The sequence below is a fragment of the Hypanus sabinus genome, chromosome 7, assembly GCF_030144855.1.
Source record: "Hypanus sabinus isolate sHypSab1 chromosome 7, sHypSab1.hap1, whole genome shotgun sequence".
In the NCBI taxonomy this organism is placed as follows: Eukaryota; Metazoa; Chordata; class Chondrichthyes; order Myliobatiformes; family Dasyatidae; genus Hypanus; species Hypanus sabinus.
Genome location: NC_082712.1, coordinates 7,773,347 through 7,791,679, shown reverse-complemented (window position 1 = coordinate 7,791,679; position 18,333 = coordinate 7,773,347). Strand labels below are relative to the sequence as shown.

General features: G+C 41.7%; 1 protein-coding gene across 4 annotated transcripts in view; it reads left to right on the top strand.

The window, feature by feature from the left end:
- The window catches only part of nop14 (NOP14 nucleolar protein homolog (yeast)), a 76,849-nt gene that overhangs the window by 47,937 nt on the left and 10,579 nt on the right, over positions 1–18,333 (top strand). For all 4 annotated transcript variants that reach the window (XM_059974150.1, XM_059974148.1, XM_059974147.1 and 1 more), the window contains exons 11-15: positions 881–966; positions 4,369–4,504; positions 10,553–10,654; positions 15,173–15,326; positions 17,394–17,553. In XM_059974150.1, coding sequence (XP_059830133.1) covers positions 881–966; positions 4,369–4,504; positions 10,553–10,654; positions 15,173–15,326; positions 17,394–17,553 — 638 coding nt within the window. The remainder of the gene's footprint in view (positions 1–880; positions 967–4,368; positions 4,505–10,552; positions 10,655–15,172; positions 15,327–17,393; positions 17,554–18,333) is intronic.

The following is an 18,333-nucleotide window of genomic DNA, read 5'->3' as shown; positions in this document are numbered from 1 at the left end:
GCTGCAGGTTCCTTCAACAAGAACTTACAACTTCGCAAACTATGAAGTGATAAAGGTTGTTGTTGGGAACCCCATTGTAAATGTGGGCTTAATTTTTTGTTTCAATCAGGTGCATGAGAGAGAGAGATAGTGAATGACTGAAATTATTAGGCTAGCGAGTGTGCAGAAAAGTTTGACAAGAATGTCTTGACAAAGACCGGAGGGCTTGAGATACAAGGAGAGATTAGATAGGCTGAGACTTTCTTCCCTGATTGAAGAAGTCTGTGGGGGGGGGGGGGGGTTGTGGAATCATGAGGAGTTAGACAATCATGGTCATTTTCCAAAGGTAGAGGAGTATAAAACTAGGGGGCATGGAACATCTAAGAAAATCTCCTATTAAAAATTCTTAGAATTCTATTTGAGTTTCTTAAATGCCCCTTGTATATCTGCCTTTTCTCTGTAATCTTTGACATCCTTACTAATAAAGAACATATCAACATCCGCTTCTAATGTACCCAGTGACTTTTGCCATTCACTTTATCTATGTCCCTTGCAATTTTATAAACCCCTATAAGGTCACCCCTTATTCTTCTACATTTCAATGAGTGAAGACCGAGCTGGAAGATATAAATATTTTGCTAACACTGCATCAACTTAAAAATATCAAGAGATTGAGGAGAAAGTTTAGGAGCAATTTTCTTGAGGTAACTGCTGCAATGAAATTATTTATCATAGGAAGTGAATGTCATGGAAATTGTTTCATTTTTAAAGAAAAATTAGATAAACATTTGAAAATCAATTGGCAAGGCTGTGTGGAGAGTGGGTCTCAGCAAGATGCAGTGGCCTTTGCTGTAGAATTTGTTGCTTCATCTGTCTTGATGTAACTCTAATATGTTTACAGAATTTCTTTGGTTTCCTGTGGGCTTATGTTGGAGAGCTGGCAACCAGGCAGCCAGCTGAACTGAAAGTAATTGATGGGATGGTGCCGTAAGTACAAGACATTCCTTAGAGCATTTTAGTGCTTCCTAAATGGGGGGGGGGGGGGGTGTGTGTACTCTGCATATTGAAATAGACAGTTTCCTAATCTCAAAAGCCTTGTATGCATTTCTGATACTGATTGCTGTCAAAGCGTTATGATAACCGTTGCACCACTATATCACCAAGGCCTCTCTTTTCCTCAATACTCTGTAGAGCACCACCATTAATGGTTTATGTACAACTCTTAATGGACCTTCCAAAATACATCACACACCAGTATTTAAATTCCATCCGCCCAGTTTACCAGCTAATCAATAATGTTGATAATGTATTATCCTTCTTAATATCAGCACTACAACCAATTTTCATGTAGTCTGCCAACTTACAGCATGGCACAGTCGCATTAAGGTTAGAGCACAGGTTCCCAACATTTTTTATGCCGTGGACTAATACCATTAAGCAAGGGGTCAGTGGACCCCAGGTGGGGAAGCCCTGGGTTAGAGTAACTACCAACTGTAAGTTTGGGGTTCTGCAGGGAATTTGTATGTTTTCCCCATTGCTGCATGGGTTTCCTCTGGTTGCTTTGGTTTCCTTTCCATAGGAGCAGAAGTAGGCCTTTTGGCCTATCAAATCTGCTCCGCCATTCAATCATGGGCTGATCCAGTTCTTCCAATCATCCCCACTCCCCTAACTTTTCCCCATTCCCTTTGATGCCCTGGCTAATCAAGAACCTATCTATCTCTGCCTTAAATGCACCCAATGACTTGGCTTCCACAGCCGCTCGTGGCAACAAATTCCACAGATTTACCACCCTCTGACTAAAGTAATTTCTTCTCATCTCTGTTATAAATGGATGTCCTTCAATCCAGAAGTTGTGCTCTCTTGTCCTAGACTCCCCTACCATGGGAAATAACTTTGCCATATCTAATCTGCTCAGGCCTTTTAACATTCAGAATAAGATCCCCCCTCATTCTCCTGAACTCCAGGGAATACAGCCCAAGAGAAGTCTGTGGATTCTGGTGAATCTTCTCTGAACCCTCTCCAATGTCAGTATATCCTTTCTAAAATAAGGAACCCAAAACTGCACACAATACTCCAAGTGTGGTGTCACAAGTGCCTTATAGATCCTCAACATCACATCCCTGCTCTTATATTCTCTTCCTCTAGAAATGAATGCCAACATTGCATTCGCCTTCTTCACCACCAACTAAACCTGGAAGTTAAGTTTTTGGGTATCCTGCACAAGGACTCCCAAGTCCCTTTGCATATCTGTATTTTGAATTCTTTCCCCATCTAAATAATAGTCTGCCCATTTATTTCTTCCACCAAAGTGCATGACCATACAATTTCCAACATTGTATTTCATTTGCCGCTTCTTTGCCCATTCCCCTAAACTATCTAAGTCTCTCTGCAGGCTCTCTGTTTCCTCAATACTACCCACTCCACCATTCATATCATTGGCAAATTTAGCTACAAATCCATGAATCCCCAAGTCCAAATCATTGACATACATCGTAAAAACCAATGGTCCCTACACCGACCTCTGTGGAACTCCATTGGCAACCGGCACCCAACTAAAATAGGGTCCCTTTATTCCCGCTCTCTGTTTTCTGCCGGTCTGCCAATGCTCCACCCATGCTAGTATCTCTTCTGTAATTCCATGGGCTTTCCATCTTTCCATCTTTTCCATCTCTGTCATTCTGTGTAATTTCCATCTTGCAAAGCAGCCTCATGTGCCGCATCTTGTCAAGGGCCTTCTGAAAATCAAAGTACACCACATCTACTGCATCTCCTTTGTCTACTCTGTTTGAAATTTCCTCAAAAGATTGCAATAGGTTAGCCAGGCAGGATTTTCCTTTCGGGAAACCATGCTGGCTTTGGCCTATCTTATCATGTGTCTCCGTAATCTCATCCCTAACAATCAATTCCAACAACTTCCCACCAGTGATGTCAGGCTAACAGATCTATAGTTTCCTTTCTGCTGTCTCCTGCCCTTCTTAAATGGAGGAGTAACATTTGCAGTTTTCCAGTCATCCAGCACAATGCCAGAATCTCATCCCGAAGACATACAAGTTAGGGTTAGTAAATTGTGGCCATGCTATGTTGGCGCTGGAAGCATGCCGATACTTGCTGCCTGCCTCCAGCACATCACTGGATGTGTTGGTCATGTATACAAATCATGCATTTTACTGTATGTACATGTGACAAATAAAGCCAATCTCTTTAATATTTAAAATTTACTGATCATAAGCAACAGCTGTTCCAGCAGTGATCTCTGGGATACATCACTGGTAATAGGCTTCGAAACAGAAAAGCAACCCTGCACAAAAACTACCCCGTCTGCTAATAACAAGCCAACTTTGAATTCCATTTGCTTTTGACCCCATGAGCTCTAACCTTTTGAGCCAGCCTTGCATGTGGGACTTCGTCAAATTTTGTTACTAATGTCCACATAAACAACACTAATCACACATTTCTTAAGCCCATCATCCCTACTGGGGCATAGGCTGCCGATAGCTGCTCGCCGGAGTCCCCTTTCCTGGGCCGAAGGTCGACTGGACCCTGGCTTCCACTTTCACCACTCAACTTCATACATCTTCTAGGTGAAGGTCCTTCCTTTTCCAGGGATGAGCTCTTTGGAGCTTCTGTTGGCGTTTCCGTAGCTTTGGGTTTTTTATAGAATGCGTTTGCTAGCTCCATGCCCAACCCTCTTCCTTCCGCAGCTGGGCTTGGAACGTTATTAACCACACACTGCTCACATCAATATATTGTGCTACTTCAAAAAAAAATCTCAGTCACGACCAGACTATGTAACAGTTTCTTCCCCCAAGCTGTCAGACTCCTCAATACCCGAAGCCTGGACTGACACCTTGCCCTACTGTCCTGTTTATTATTTATTGTGATGCCTGCACTGTTTTTGTGCACTTTATGCAGTCCTGTGTAGGTCTGTAGTCTAGAGTAGCTTTCTCTGTTTTTTTTATTACGTAGTTCAGTCTAGTTTTTTGTACTGTGTCGTGTAACACCATGGTCCTGAAAAACGTCGTCTCATTTTTACTATGCAGTGTACATAGTAGTTATGGTCGAAATGACAATAAAAGTGACTTGACTTGACTTGACTTGACTTGAAGATATAAAAGTCGGAAAGCATGTATCAACAAGCTCAAGAACAGTTCTATCCCACTGTTCCCGTAGGCCCTTGACCTCACAATCTACTTCATTATGGCCTTGCACTTCGTGTAACTACACTTTCTCTGTAATTATAACACTTTATTCTGCATTCTGCTACTGCCTTCCTTTTTACTGCCTCAATTAATGTTGTAATGAATTAATTTTATGAATGGAATGCAAGAGAAGCTATATGTCATTACATGTAACTGCTGTAAATCAATTTGCACTGTACTTTTTTTGCAGCCAGTTGTATGATTTATCCCAGATGTTCCCTGAAGCGGCATGCAGTTTAGCTCAGTCTACCCTGAGGCAAAGCATGCAGGAACTAGAGGATCAGCTGCGATCTAAAGGTCGGGCATGTTTTCCTAAATTGGACAAGGTAAGTACGGTTGGCTGCACACCTGTTGAAATGCTCATCCTGAATATGTATGTCCAGGGCCTTTACTAATCAAGTATTAGACACGGGAATACAGAGTGAGAAAAATGGAGGACAATCAGCATTTCAGGCCAAGACCCTTCATCTAGACTATTGAATAATCTAACTTGGAGTTCACCCATCACACCATCTGGTTCTTACATGAGTTCATGTTGTGTTGGCTTCTATATTGGTGGTGCCTCTTTCTATGTCAAAGTATCAAGTATGTATGCAGTATACAACCCTGAGATTCATCTTCCCACAGACAGCCACAAACCTGTTTAAAGAAAACATCAAACATTCAACACGTTAAAAAAACATGAAGCTCTAGAAATGAAACGTTCGGGAGTATCTTCAAAAGCTTCATGGTCAGCAGAACATTGTGGGCTGAAGGGCCTGTAATGTGCTGTAGACTTTCTGTGTTCTATAACAGATTACGTAAATGGCAAAAAACGAGTAAAAAAACACAGATTATAAAACATCAAACCACGAAGTCATTGAAACAGTCTCAGACTGTTCAGTTTACTTCAGTTCAGTTTAATTTAGCACTGTTCATTTGCTGCTGGCTACAGTTCCAGTCCATCTGCTGCTGGCTACAGTTCCAGTCCATCCAGATCAAGATCACACTGCAAAAAGTTGTAACCAGAGATACTTCATAACATGAACTACAGTGTCCAATCCGCAACCATGTCAATTAAACCTAAAGGCTGATTCATACGTGTACGTCGCATCTACACCACGGGTGTCGCGTACCCTACGCCGTACCCCATGCAGTAGGGTGACGTGCATCTCTCCAGAAAAGTTACTCACACGACGCAGACCGCAACAACTGATCGGTCCACTTGGCAGCATCGGATTTCCTCCTACGCATTTCCAGTTGCTTCTTCTCCGCCATGTCTGTAGGCTGTGCGTACACCGATGCGAAATAGATGAACCAAATCGTCAAATCTACCTGCCAACATGCAAAAATGTTTGAAATGCATTTCCTCGTCCATGTCTCTCATGAAGAAACTCAACACAGTGGCATAGGAACCCCACTGCCAACTAGCGTTTTGGCGCACACCAATGTATGCTCGCTACGACGTAGAGTGACGTAGAAGTGAAAATCAGGGTTACAGTGTAGGCTGCGGCGTAGCCCATACGCGCAAGTATAAATCAGCCTTTACCCAAGACTCAGGCAGCATTGAGCGAGAGGGAGAGAGACCTGTCAAACACAGCACCTTTTGGGGACGGTGACCTGCTGTTACCTTTAGCTGGTTTCTACCCATATCCCAAAAAGTCTCTTCTCATTCAAGCCTCCTCTGTCCAACATGGAATAGTACAGCACAGGAGCAGGTCCTTTGGCCTGTGATGTCTGGGCCAACCATGGTTTCAATTTTAACTGCACGCACATGATCCATATCCTTCCTTTCCCTGCCTGTTTGTCTATCAATCTGTTTCTTTCCACCTCCTCCTATGGCAGCACATTCCAGGCACTCAACATTGTGTTTTAAAAGAAAGCCTTGCCTCGTAAATCTTTTTTAAACTCCCCTCCTTTCACTTTAAAGATTTATATATTTTTTTAAAGGTTCAACACAGTAACAGGCCCTTCCAGCCCAATGTGACCAATTAACCCACTGACACTGAATCGTACAGTGAAATGAGTCGCTTACATCGAGTCAAATCAATGGGGATTGTGCTGGACAGCCCACAAGTGTCTACATGCTTCCGGCACCAACATAGCATGCCCATGCCTCCCGAACCCTAACCTCTACATCTTTGGAATATGGGAAGACACCAGAGCATGCAGAGGAAACCCACGTGGTCACGTACCAGCACACAGACTCTGGTTGCCAGTAATATGAATGGCTAACTGCTATGCTGCCTTAAAAGAAGGCTCATTTCTGAGATGTGGAAGAATTGTACGGTTTTTCTTCGGCTGTAATGAATTTGATGCCGTTCTCTCACAGCACTGAGTTCCCTTCATTAGAGCAACACACAAATTTAACCAGAATCACCACTTGTGTTCCCGATGAAGGGTTTTGACTCCAAACATTGACTGTTCATTTCCCTCCATAGCTGATGCCTGACCTGCTGAGTTCCTCTGGCATCTTGATGTTGGTCACCATTTGAAGCTGTTGCTGTAACTTTTGATATTTTTTCTAATGAATATTATTTTTCCTCCTTGGAAGGCAGCCAGACATGGGAGGCAGTACCTTCGTGCTCTGAGCACAAAATTTGCAATGACTCTCCAGACATGCTGTATTTTGAGTGAGACATTAACCACATATTCACCCTTTAGTTTTGTAATAGGTCTTGTGACCCTCTTTGAAGGACGGGGGGTGGGGCGGGGTCTCCCTGGGGTCCTACAAAATGCAGCTCTCTCCTCTGAACCTCTGTAACTAAAGTAGATTATCTGGTCTTTTTAGCAGTTTCCGTTCCAGAGAGAATACTTGAAGCATTTTCCAAAGCACTAAAGTGACTTGATGTTATAAATAATCAATTAATTAGAAAGCATTTTGAAGCATCCCTGAACTGACCGGTGCCATGGAGCTTCTTTCCTTCTGATTTCTGATCTTACTGTCATTCTGGACGTACGCTAAAGGTCTGGCTCATTGACAGGATGCGGTACTTTGATCTTCAGATAGGCAAAGGTGGCCTGACAGCCTGCCATAGCCCATTCTGTGCTTGTATTCATCTACAAGAAAAGCAGCTTGACCTAAAATGTCAGCCATCCATTTCCCTCCACAGAAGCCGAGTACTTCCACAAGTACCCAGATGGGCTGATAGGCCTGTTTCTGTGCTTTAGTGCTCTATGACTCTTTGCTTTTAGCTTCAGATTCCAGGAACTGCAGTCTCCAACAAGAAACTGTTTGGCACTGGAGAGGCCATTATATACAGGAGCAGAACTAGGCCATTCAGCCCATCGAGCCTGCTCACTGTTCCATCACAACAGCTTTTTTCCAAAACCATTGTCCTGTTTTCTCCCCATTACCCTTAACTGGAAGGAACAAGTCTACAACCCTCCGACTATCCCCACTCATTTATGGTTAACCGTAGCAGGAGGAGAAACCTCTGCTTCTGCCCATATTTAGCCAGGATTCCTGGTTAGTGACGAAACTGGGGCACTACTTCACAAAACAGCAGGGGGGCTCCCTCTATTTTGCAACACAGTACGCATCCTTCAGCTAGCAGAATGGTTGGTATTACAGAAGTTGATGTTGTGCTGAAAGGAGCACATGGAACAATACAGCAGAGTACAGGCCCTTCGGCTCACAATGTTGTACCAGCCAACTCTGAGAACAATCCTACCCCAAGCCTCCCACATAATCCTCCATTTTACTTGTATCTGTGTGCCTATCTAAGAATCTCTTAAATGTATCTGACTCTACCACCACTCCTGGCATGGTGTTCCACAAGAAATTCGGTAGATGCTGGAAATCAAAGTTGCAAGGAAAATGCTGTTGGCTGTCTACTCTAGCAATGCGTCTTATCGTCTTGTACACCTCTATCAAGTCATCTTACATCCTCCTTCATTCTAAAGAGACAGATTCTCGCTGGCTCAACTTATCCTTGTAAACATGCTGTATAATCTAGGCCACGTCCTGGTAAATCTCTTCTGCACCCTCTCTAAAGCTTCCACATCCTTCCTATAATGAGGAGGGCAGAACTGAAAACACTATGCCCTGGTTGGTCTGTCTAACCAGGGTTTTATAGAGCTGCAACGTTACCTTGCAACTCCTGAACTCAATCCCCTGATTAATGAAGGCCAACATACCATATTCCTTCTTAACCACCCTATCATCTTGCATGGCTATTTGATGCCATATTTCTCAAGTAATAAGTTGAACTTAACTCCTTCAAAATTACTTCAGTGACTGTGAAGTGTTCTGTAATGTCTTGCGGGTTCTGACAGGTGCTGTGTAAATGTATATCTATTCAATATTTCTTGATTCAAATGCTTTCTCCACAAATCAGCCAAGCCACCTGGGGAGTTCAGCAGCCTTTCCAAGAAGCACAGCGGTGTAAAGACTAGTCCTGTGAAGAATGGGTCCACAGATGTGTGGGTCCACAAAGATTTGAAGTTACACCTCCTAAGTATTGAAAGGCCTACATAGAGTTTCCAGTGGTGGGAGAGTCTAGGACCAGAGGGTGCAGCCTCAGAATACAAGGACATCCCTTTAGAACAGAGATGAGGAGGAATTTCTTTAGCCAGAGTGTGGTGTCTCTGTAGAAGTTATTGCCTCAGACAGCCGTGGAGGCCAAGTCTTTGGGTATATTCAGAGCGGAAGTTGGTGGGTTCCTTGTTAGTAAGGGTGTCAAAGATTATGGGGAGAAGGCAGGAGAATGGTGTTGAGAGGGAAAATAATTCAGCCATGATGGAATGGCAGAGCAGACTCAATGGGCCAAATGGCCTAACTCTGCTCTGGTATCTTATGGTCTTATATCATACTCCTGATGTTGATGTCAGTGCCACTAATTGTTCAGTGGGTTATCCCTCAAGTCCCTGAGGTCAAAGCTGACAGAAGAGAAACAACGTTTGATTTCAGGATCCTCATTGAGAGAGGCTGACAGCACAGACGTTCCTTGCTCCGGGTCATCTTTGAGCATCTCCTGTGGACGTGCTCGATGGTAATGGTCCTGCAAAAGACCCGTACATTTACACAGCATCCATCACAACTTCTGAGACACCACAAATAAAGATTAGCTTTATTTGTCACATAGCATTCTGTGTAATGTGTCATTTACGTCAAAGATCAACACAGTCCGCATTGTGCTGGGGACAGCCTGCAAGTGTCACAGTGCTTCATGCTTTTAAGGACTCTACAACTCAATTTCTTAATATTTATTGCTTGCTTATTTATTTAATTATTATTACTTTTTTTGTATATGCACAGTTTGTTGATTTTTGTACTTTGGTTTGTTTGTCTGGATCTGTTGTACGTGACCTTTCATTGATTCTAGTTTGTTTCTTTGTCTTTGGTTCAAAGTTGAAGTAAGTTTATTCTCAATCTACATATATGTCATATTGTACAACCCTGAGATTCATTTTCTTATGGCATACTCAATAAATCCAATAAACGTAATAGAATCAACGAAAGACCACACCAACTGGGCGTACAACCAGTGTGCAAAAAACAACAAGCTGTGCAAGTTTTTAAAAAAAGATTTTATAATTATAATAAAAAAGCAATAAATATCAAGAACATGAGACGAAGAATCCTTGAGAGTCCATAGGTTGTGGGAACATTTCAGTGATGAGGCAAGTGAAGTTGTGATGATTGAGGGATAATAACTGTTCCTGAGCCTGGTGGGGTGGATCCTGAGGGTCCTGTACCTTCTTCCTGATGGCAGCAGTGAGAAGAGAGCATGATTTGGGTGGTGGTAGTCCTTGATGATAGATGCTGCTTTCTTATGATAACACTCTGTGTTGATTTGCTCAGTAGTGGGGAGGGCTTTACGTGTGATGGGCTGGGCCATATCCACTACTTATTGTAAGATGTTCTGTTCAAGGGCATTGGTGTTTCCATACCAGGCTGTGATGCAGCCAGTCACTATACTCTCCACACCACACATCTATAGAAGTTTGTCAAAGTTTTAGATATCATGCCAATTTTTCACAAACTCCTAACACATGCTATATGTACTCTGATAATAAATTAACTTTGAACGTAGCATGCCAGCAACCGTATGTCTTTGGAATGTGGGAGGAAACTAGAGCATTGGGAGGATGCTGTAAAGCATTTTGCTACTATGCTGTATTGTTTGAAGAGTGGTCATTTTGTGGTATCAGTTTGTGCACAGTAAACCCTACAGGAGCAGATCATCATCGCTATGACTGTGTCCAATTAGCAAGGAAATTGCTTCAGGAAAGGAGCAAACTGGTAATTGAAATGAGTTGCGAGATCACCAAATGACTCATGGTTGTTGGTAGTAATCATGTCAACTTTATACTCCTTGTCCCTTTGGACAAATGCAGCAAGTATTCCATTGAAGCTTTCAGTCACTGATGCAGTATATGTTCTCTTTCAGCTAACTTACCTAAAAATTACAGGGGCTCTCTTCCCGACCTCTGACTTCCGACATCCTGTGGTGACCCCTGCGCTGGTACATTTGAGTCAAATGCTCACTAAGGTAGGTAGAAATCCCACATTTATTCTGTACGTAGAGAGTTGACAGTACCGTAAAAGGCAAACCTTATCCAAAATTGTTAGTTGTCATTCTTCAGTACACCATTATAAAGGAGAACAAAATGATTGTTACTCCAGATCCAATACAGCTTAAAAAACAAAAGCATAAAGAACGCATATATGCAATCCTACAATATACGGATGTGCAAGTGAGTGATTGTATATACATAAAGTGACGTTAGGTGAGGTGTGTGTGTAGTGATGGAGGGGGTGGTGCGTGTGTGTTAATGAGTGGTAGGGTGGTGCGTGTGTGTGTGTTAATAGATGGAGGTGTTGGTCCTCCTAAATTCCAACAGTCCGAATGAAACATTTGACTTCCTAGTGTCTGTCTGATTGGATGGATTGCAAGATGCCCATCTGTCTTTCCTGTTGGTTAGACTTCTTTGAAGATTTCTGTCACATTCCTTCTCAACTATCTCTTATCTAGAAAAATAAAACTGCAACTATATACCTTTTGCTTATAGTTATAAACCCAGTATTTTTGTAAATCATTGGTTTACCATATCCTTATGAGTATCCTTTATAAAATAGTCAAAATTTCTGTAGCATTGTCTGAAAACAGACCAAAGGCTTAACATGACTATATTTAACTGTCTTCAGAAATGAATTCCATTGCTATTAATTGTGCCATAAAATGGCTTCATTTCTCTGTTAAATGAACAATTCCAGCTGGCCTGGTTAACAGAGTTTCAGAGCCGCTCCTTAGCTAATTTCTTCAGTCTATCTTTGAATGAAGCAAGACTTTAATCAGATAAAAATGTATTGAGCGCATTTAGAATGATGATATTCAGCCTGCTAGTTCTCATTTCATTTTTCAATCTTTTTATTGATTTTCAAATAAAGAATATACAAATCAGAGGAGTTAAGCAAACGGATAATATAAAAGACATAAACAGCAATAATAAAAACAAAGTATATAATGTCAAAATCAAATAGGTAAAATAGTAAGCTGTTATATATACAATGGTTAAAAAAAACTACAACTCCTCATAGCAATCATAAAAAAAAGATTGGAAATTTTATTTGAAAAACCCCACTAACTAAACTGAAATTTAAAAAAAGAGAAAGAAAAAAAAGAAAAAGAAAGATTGGGCAATCCAATTGAGGATAAAAAATTTTAAAAAGGGAAGAAAAAAAACATATCCTTCCAGTCATCTCCGAATCTTCACGGATGAGGATTTTCCCCAAAAGAGAATAAAGAAAAATACATACATAAATAAATAAATAAATAAATAAATAAATAGATTTGTTCATGTGAAAATATTGAATAAAGGGTCGCCGGACTTGTTAAAAAATTAAAGGATGTATCAAATGTCCAGTTTCTAATTTTCTCCAAGCTTAGACGTGACATAATGGAGGAGACCCAATAAAAAACAGTAGGTGGATTAGATTCTTTCCTGTGTAACAAAATAGCTCTCCTAGCCAGTAAAGTTGAAAAAGCTATCACATGTTGAGCGGAAGCAGACATTTTGCTTGCTTCCTCTGGAAAAATCCCAAAAATTGCTTTTTGGATTTATGATATAGACGACCAAGATCGCCCTTCATGGTTACAGTTGGAGGAAAATTCAGTAATGGGTTTTCGTTAGCTTCTTTATTAGGAGCTCTCCTTCCGTTTTCGCTCTCCAGAATAGGTAGACAAGCTCTTAACCCTATTGTTAAACATACTTTAAAAATTTGGTTTCAGTTTCGCAGATTTTTTGAATTAAATGATTTTCTACTTTCGAGTAATATTTATTCTAATTTCTTTTTTAAACCATCAACTTTGGATAAGGCTTTAACATGGAAAATTAAGGGAATAAAAACTTTTTTAGATTTGTTTTTACAGGACTGTTTAATGTATTTTTCACAGTTAATGGATAAATATGATATCTCCAATGCACATTTTTTCAGATATTTACAGGTTAGGAATTTCTTAAGTGATTTTTTACCGAATTACCCCTCTTTAAATTTGGCTTATGTTATTTTTCAGCTTGAACCTTTTCAAAAACGATTAATAGCTATCATTTATAAACAGTTAATGAATGCTTGCATGTCGCCTAATGATAGGGTTCAACGCACCTGGGAAGTAGAACTTCAACATTCACTTTCAGACAATCAATGGAGTAAAATTTATTATTTAGTCAATTCATCTATCTGCGCACGCCATATCTTAATTCAGTTTAAGATATTACACAGGGCCCATATGTCCAAAGATAAATTGGCGCATATTTTTCCTAATATAAGCCCTATTTGTGACAGATGTAACGCAGAAGTGGCTACTCTAACCCATATGTTTTGGTCATGTGTAAGTTTAAACAATTTTTAGAAGGATGTGTTTGGAATATTATCTAAAGTTATAGATATGGATGTTCAACCTAATTCACTTACAGCAATTTTTGGGATTATTTCAGAGCCTGCTAGTTCTCTATACATTCCCTGTCTTAACAATCCACTGACATCTTTTACAGACAAAATTGTGGGTAGTTGGTTTGTTAAGTATATTTTTGGAATAGTCAGTTATCTGGAATACATTGCCTCAAATGGTATTAGAAACAGGTTCAGTACAAGAATTAGTAAGTAATTGAGAAGTATTGTGGGGTGTCATGGTAGCGTAACAGCGCGACGCTATTACAGCTCGGGGTGTCTGAGTTAAGAGTTCAATTCCAACGTCGTCTGTAGGGAATCTGTATGTTCTCCCTGCAGAATGTGGAGGTTTTCTCTGGATTCTCTGGTTTCCTCCCCAGATGAATTGGTCATTGTAAATTGTCCCATGATTAGGCTGGGGTTAAATCAGAAGATGCTGGTGGCCTGGCTCAAAGGACCTGTTCATTGCTGTATCTCAATAAGTAAATGTGCCTTTGAGGCAGTGGGAAAGTAAAGGCATGTAGATTAGCACAAAATAAGAACGGGAGTAGGCCACTCAGCCCCTTAAGCCTATCCCAGAATTTAATACGATAATGGATGATCTACCACAATGTTTCAACCCCTTCTCTGGGGCCCCATCCCAATAGCCCTCTGTCCCCTGCTATTGACCTCCACTTTAAATACTTATAATGATCTAACCTCTACAACTCTCAGGGGTAGTGAATTCTAGAGATTCATTGCCCTCTGCACGGAGAAATTTCTGAGTACCTTGGTTTTAATTGACCTTACCTCCTCCACCTTATCTTGAAACTGTGTCCCCTCTAAGTTTCTGCCATGAGTGGGAACATTTCAGTGTTTACTATCATGTTCCATTGAGGATCTTCTATGTTATCATTAGAGCTGTACATCATGCAAACAGGCTCTTCATCCCATCTCATCCATACTGAGTGAGATGTCTATCCAATCTCGTCCCATTTGCCTTGTATTCCGCTGAGTCTTTACTAACCATGTACCTCTCCCAATGTCGTTTAAGCATTGTAGTTATACCTGCTTTTTAATTTCCTCTGCCAGCTTATTCCATGCACCCATGTGAAAATCTGTCCTCTCATGTTCCTTTAAATCTTTCCCCACTCATCTTAAACCTATCATTTGTTCATTATGTGCTGTGTCTTTCCATGACTGTGATTTTTCCTGGACACATTTTTCTACAGAAGAGTTTTTCCAATGCCTTCTTCCGGGCAGTGTCTTTACAAGACAGGTGACCCCCAGCCATTATCTTCAGAGATTGTCAGCTTGGAGTCAGTGGTCACATAACCAGGACTTGTGATATGCACCAGCTGCTTGTATGACCATCCACCACCTGCCCCTATGGCTTCACGTCACCATAATCCAGGGGCTGCACCTTGCCCAAAGATGACCTGCAGGCTAGTGGAGAAAACTCTTCCTTTGCTGGAGATGTTTCTCCAAGCTGCCACCTATGCCACCAGAATGTTTTAGATTCTGCTGCCCTGGGCAAAGGACTTGGCTCGTCATGATTTCGTTTACCTCCCTAAGGTCACCCCTCGACCTTGGGCTCCAGGGAGAAGGTGTCCCAGGCTATCTGACCACTCCTTATAAATCAGGCTCTCCAGTCCCAGTAACATCCTCCTGAATCTTTTCTTCACCATTTTCAGCTTATTGATGTTCTTTTTACGTTTGAATGATAGTGATTTTAGTTATGTCATATTATCTTTACACCAGCAAGGTAGAAAACATCTTCTCCTATATCTCTTTTTATTTGTTTTGAGATAGAGAAGGTAACGAGCCCACACTGCCCAGATAGACAATTAACCAACTGTGTCTTTAGAATGTGGAGAGAACCCATGTGGTCAAAGAGAGAATGCACAAGGTCCTTACAGACAGCAGGGGAATTGAACCTGGGTTGCTAGCACTGTAATAGTGTTACTCTAACTGCTACAATACATTGCTGACCCAGATTTCCCATTTTCCATGCTCACTTGTTGCTTTTAACCCCACTTGATACTTTTGCTTATGGGGTAAGTGGATATTGGTGCATCTGTAACTTCAAAGCTGTCCTTGAATTTGTCAAGTTGTAAATAATTATTTTTCTGTGCCCCAGTGTTCGGTCACCTCGCTGCGGGAAGTGGCTGCTGGACTATTTGTGTGTTGTCTCTTCCTGGATTTTGTTTCCTTCTCAAAGAGATTTATTCCTGAGGTGATCAACTTCCTTCTAGGAATTCTCCACCTGGCCGTTCCAAGTAAAGACAACCTGGGTGAGTTAAAGGAAAATAAAAACATAAAGAATAGTACAGGCCATTCAGTCCGTGATGTTGTGCCTCTTGTTTAACCTACTGTAACATCAATCTAACCCTGCCCTCCCAGATAGCACTGCATTTTTCTTTCATCCATGTGCCTTTCCAAGAGTCTCCTAAATGTCCCTTTTGTATCTGACTCTTCCACCACCTCTGGCAGCATGTTCCACATATCGACCACTCTTCTGTATATTAAAAAAAAACTACCACTGACATCCTCCTGTAGTGATCACTTTAAAATTATCCCACCCCATATTAGCCATTTCTGCCCTGGGTCACCAATATCGTTACCTCTCAAGTTCCTTTGCTCCAAAGAGGAAAGCCCGAGCTCACTCAACCTATCCTCTAAGACATGCTCCCTTATCCAGGCAGCATCCTGGTAAATCTCCCCTGCACCCTTTCATAAGCATTCCACGTCCTTCCTATAATGATGCGACCGGAACGGAACACAATATTCCAAGTTCAAGGAAAGAAACTAAAATAAAATCAGGAAATTCAGCAAATCATTCAGTACCTTTTCAGGTTAAAGACTCTTCATTCAAAAACACTTGGTAACTATCTCACCACGCCATGTGTACGCATCCTGTAGTGAGGGTATTTACATATTGCCCCAAACCAGCAGCAAAACATTTATTTTAATATTCATTCCAGGGACGTAGGTTTCACAGGCTGAGCAACTATTTAACCACCTGTCCCTAATTACAACGAGATTAGCTCTAATTGTCACATGTACGGTACATCAAAATATATAGTCTCATTTGTGTCGATGACCAACACAGTCCGTGGATGTCTGGGGGCAGCTCCAAATGTCGCCGTGCTTCCAGCACCAGTATAACATGCCCAGAAGTTACTGGGCTGTACATCTTTGGAATGTGGAAGGAAACTGGAGCACTTGGAGGAAACCCACACGGTCACAGAGTGAACGTACAAACTTTACAGAAGCAGTGGTAATTGTACACTAGATCGCTGTCGATGTAAAGTCTCACTTTATGCTGTCTCTTTCTCTTCTCATAATTAGTACTCTTGTTGTAACCAGAAATACTGAAATAGCTCATTTTAGAGTTCTGGGTATATAGGCAAAAATGCCCAGTCCAGAAATAGAAAGAAAGATTAAGTTCTGGAAAGTTGAAGAGTTTGGTTTCGGGTCCCGCAAGCTGCAGCGTGCTCAGGTGAAAGATGAGGAGAAAGATTTACCATATCTAGAACAGAACAGCCCTTTGAGTTCCTATTCAATCTTTCCCCTCTCTCCTGAAACTTGGGCCCTCTAGTTCCTGATATATCAACCTTGGGGGGGAGATTATCTGCGTTCACCCTATCCATGCTTCTCATGTTTGTGTGTGGTAGTTTTCTGTGGCACTATGGTTAGAGTAACACTTTACAGCACCAGTGATCTGAGTTCAATGCCCACCGCTGTCTGTGAGGAGCTGGAACGTTTTCCTCGTGACTGTGTGATTCCTCCGGATGCTCTGGTTTCCACCCACACTCCAAAGACATACAGCTTAGGGTTAGTAAGTTTTGGTGCTGGAAGTGTGACGACACTTCAAGATTTTAAGATTGTATTTAATGTCATTTTCTTTACACAATTGTAAAGGAGAACAAAATGGTTGTTACTCCAGATCTGATCCAGGGCTAAAACAAGTGCAGTTAAAATAAAGCACACAATAATAAAAAGAAACACAATAAATATAAATACATCAGAAAGCCTATATACATGGATTCATAAAGTGACACTAGGCACAGGAGTATCTGTACATAAGGGTGACTGACAGGAAGTGATGAAGTAGTGGTGGTTGGGGGTGTGGAAGGTGGGTTGGTGGGTGCAGGTGTTGACCAGCCTTGCTGCTTGGGGAAAGTAACAGTTTTTGAGTCTGGTGGTCCTGTTGTGAATGCTACATGTCTTCCTTGATGGGAGCAGGCTACCCCAGCATATTGTTGGCCATTGGTCATACAACACATTTCACTGTTCGTTCCAATGTATATATGCTAAATAAAGTCTAATCAATTCTGGTTTTTGTATGTCTGTTGCAGAATACACAGTGATCCCGCCTTTCAAAGCCGTTGGAAAATCCTCTGATCTGTTGGTGCAGAAGGATACAAAGGCTGCTGAATCGTGGGAAATGAAACCATTACCGATGAGCTGGATGCACGGGGTGAGGCCGTGCGATGAATTGCAAGTGGCACACTTCAGGTGAGTGGCAGCCTGCGTGAAGTTGCCCATTTGCTTTTGGCTGAGTGGCAGGAAGGTCCCCAGACACGTTCGTTGGAAATGGCTGGAGAGCCAGGGAGTTCTTGTTTGAAAACTTAGTGTTGGCCGAGGCAGACTCAGTTGCAGCTGTTAAAAAGGAACTGAAGAAATGCTTGAGTGGGTAATTTTACAGAGGCTAAAGAAGAGTGCAGGTATGACATATTGTAACCTTTCAGACCAGAAGATACAGAAGCAGAATTAGGCCATTCGGTCCATTGAGTCTCCATTGCTGTTCCATAATGGCTCATTTATTATCCTTCTTAACTTCACTCTCCTGCCCTCTCCCCATAACCTTTGCCACACTTATAATGAAGACCTATCCACCCAATGACTTGACATCCACTGCTGTCTGTAGCAATGAATTCCACGGATTCACCATCCTCTGCTAAAGGAATTCCTGCTCATCTCTGTTTCTAAAGGAATGTCCTTGTATTCTGACTTTGTCCCTCTGGTCCTAGACTCCCACACCACAGGAACCATCCTTTGGACATCCACTCTATCTAGGCCTTTCAATATTTGGTAGGTTTCAATGAGATCCCCTTGAGATATCTGCTTTGAGTTGCAAAGTGTAGGTACTGGTTACTAAGGTTGTCCCTGCCTGGATGGCTGTTATTGAAGTGCTAACTTTGGTAGTCTGGATCAGTAAGCAGTAGATGTGGGCATACTGTGTTGGCATTGGAAGTGTGGCAACATTTGCAGGCTGTCCTAGCACATCCTCAGGCT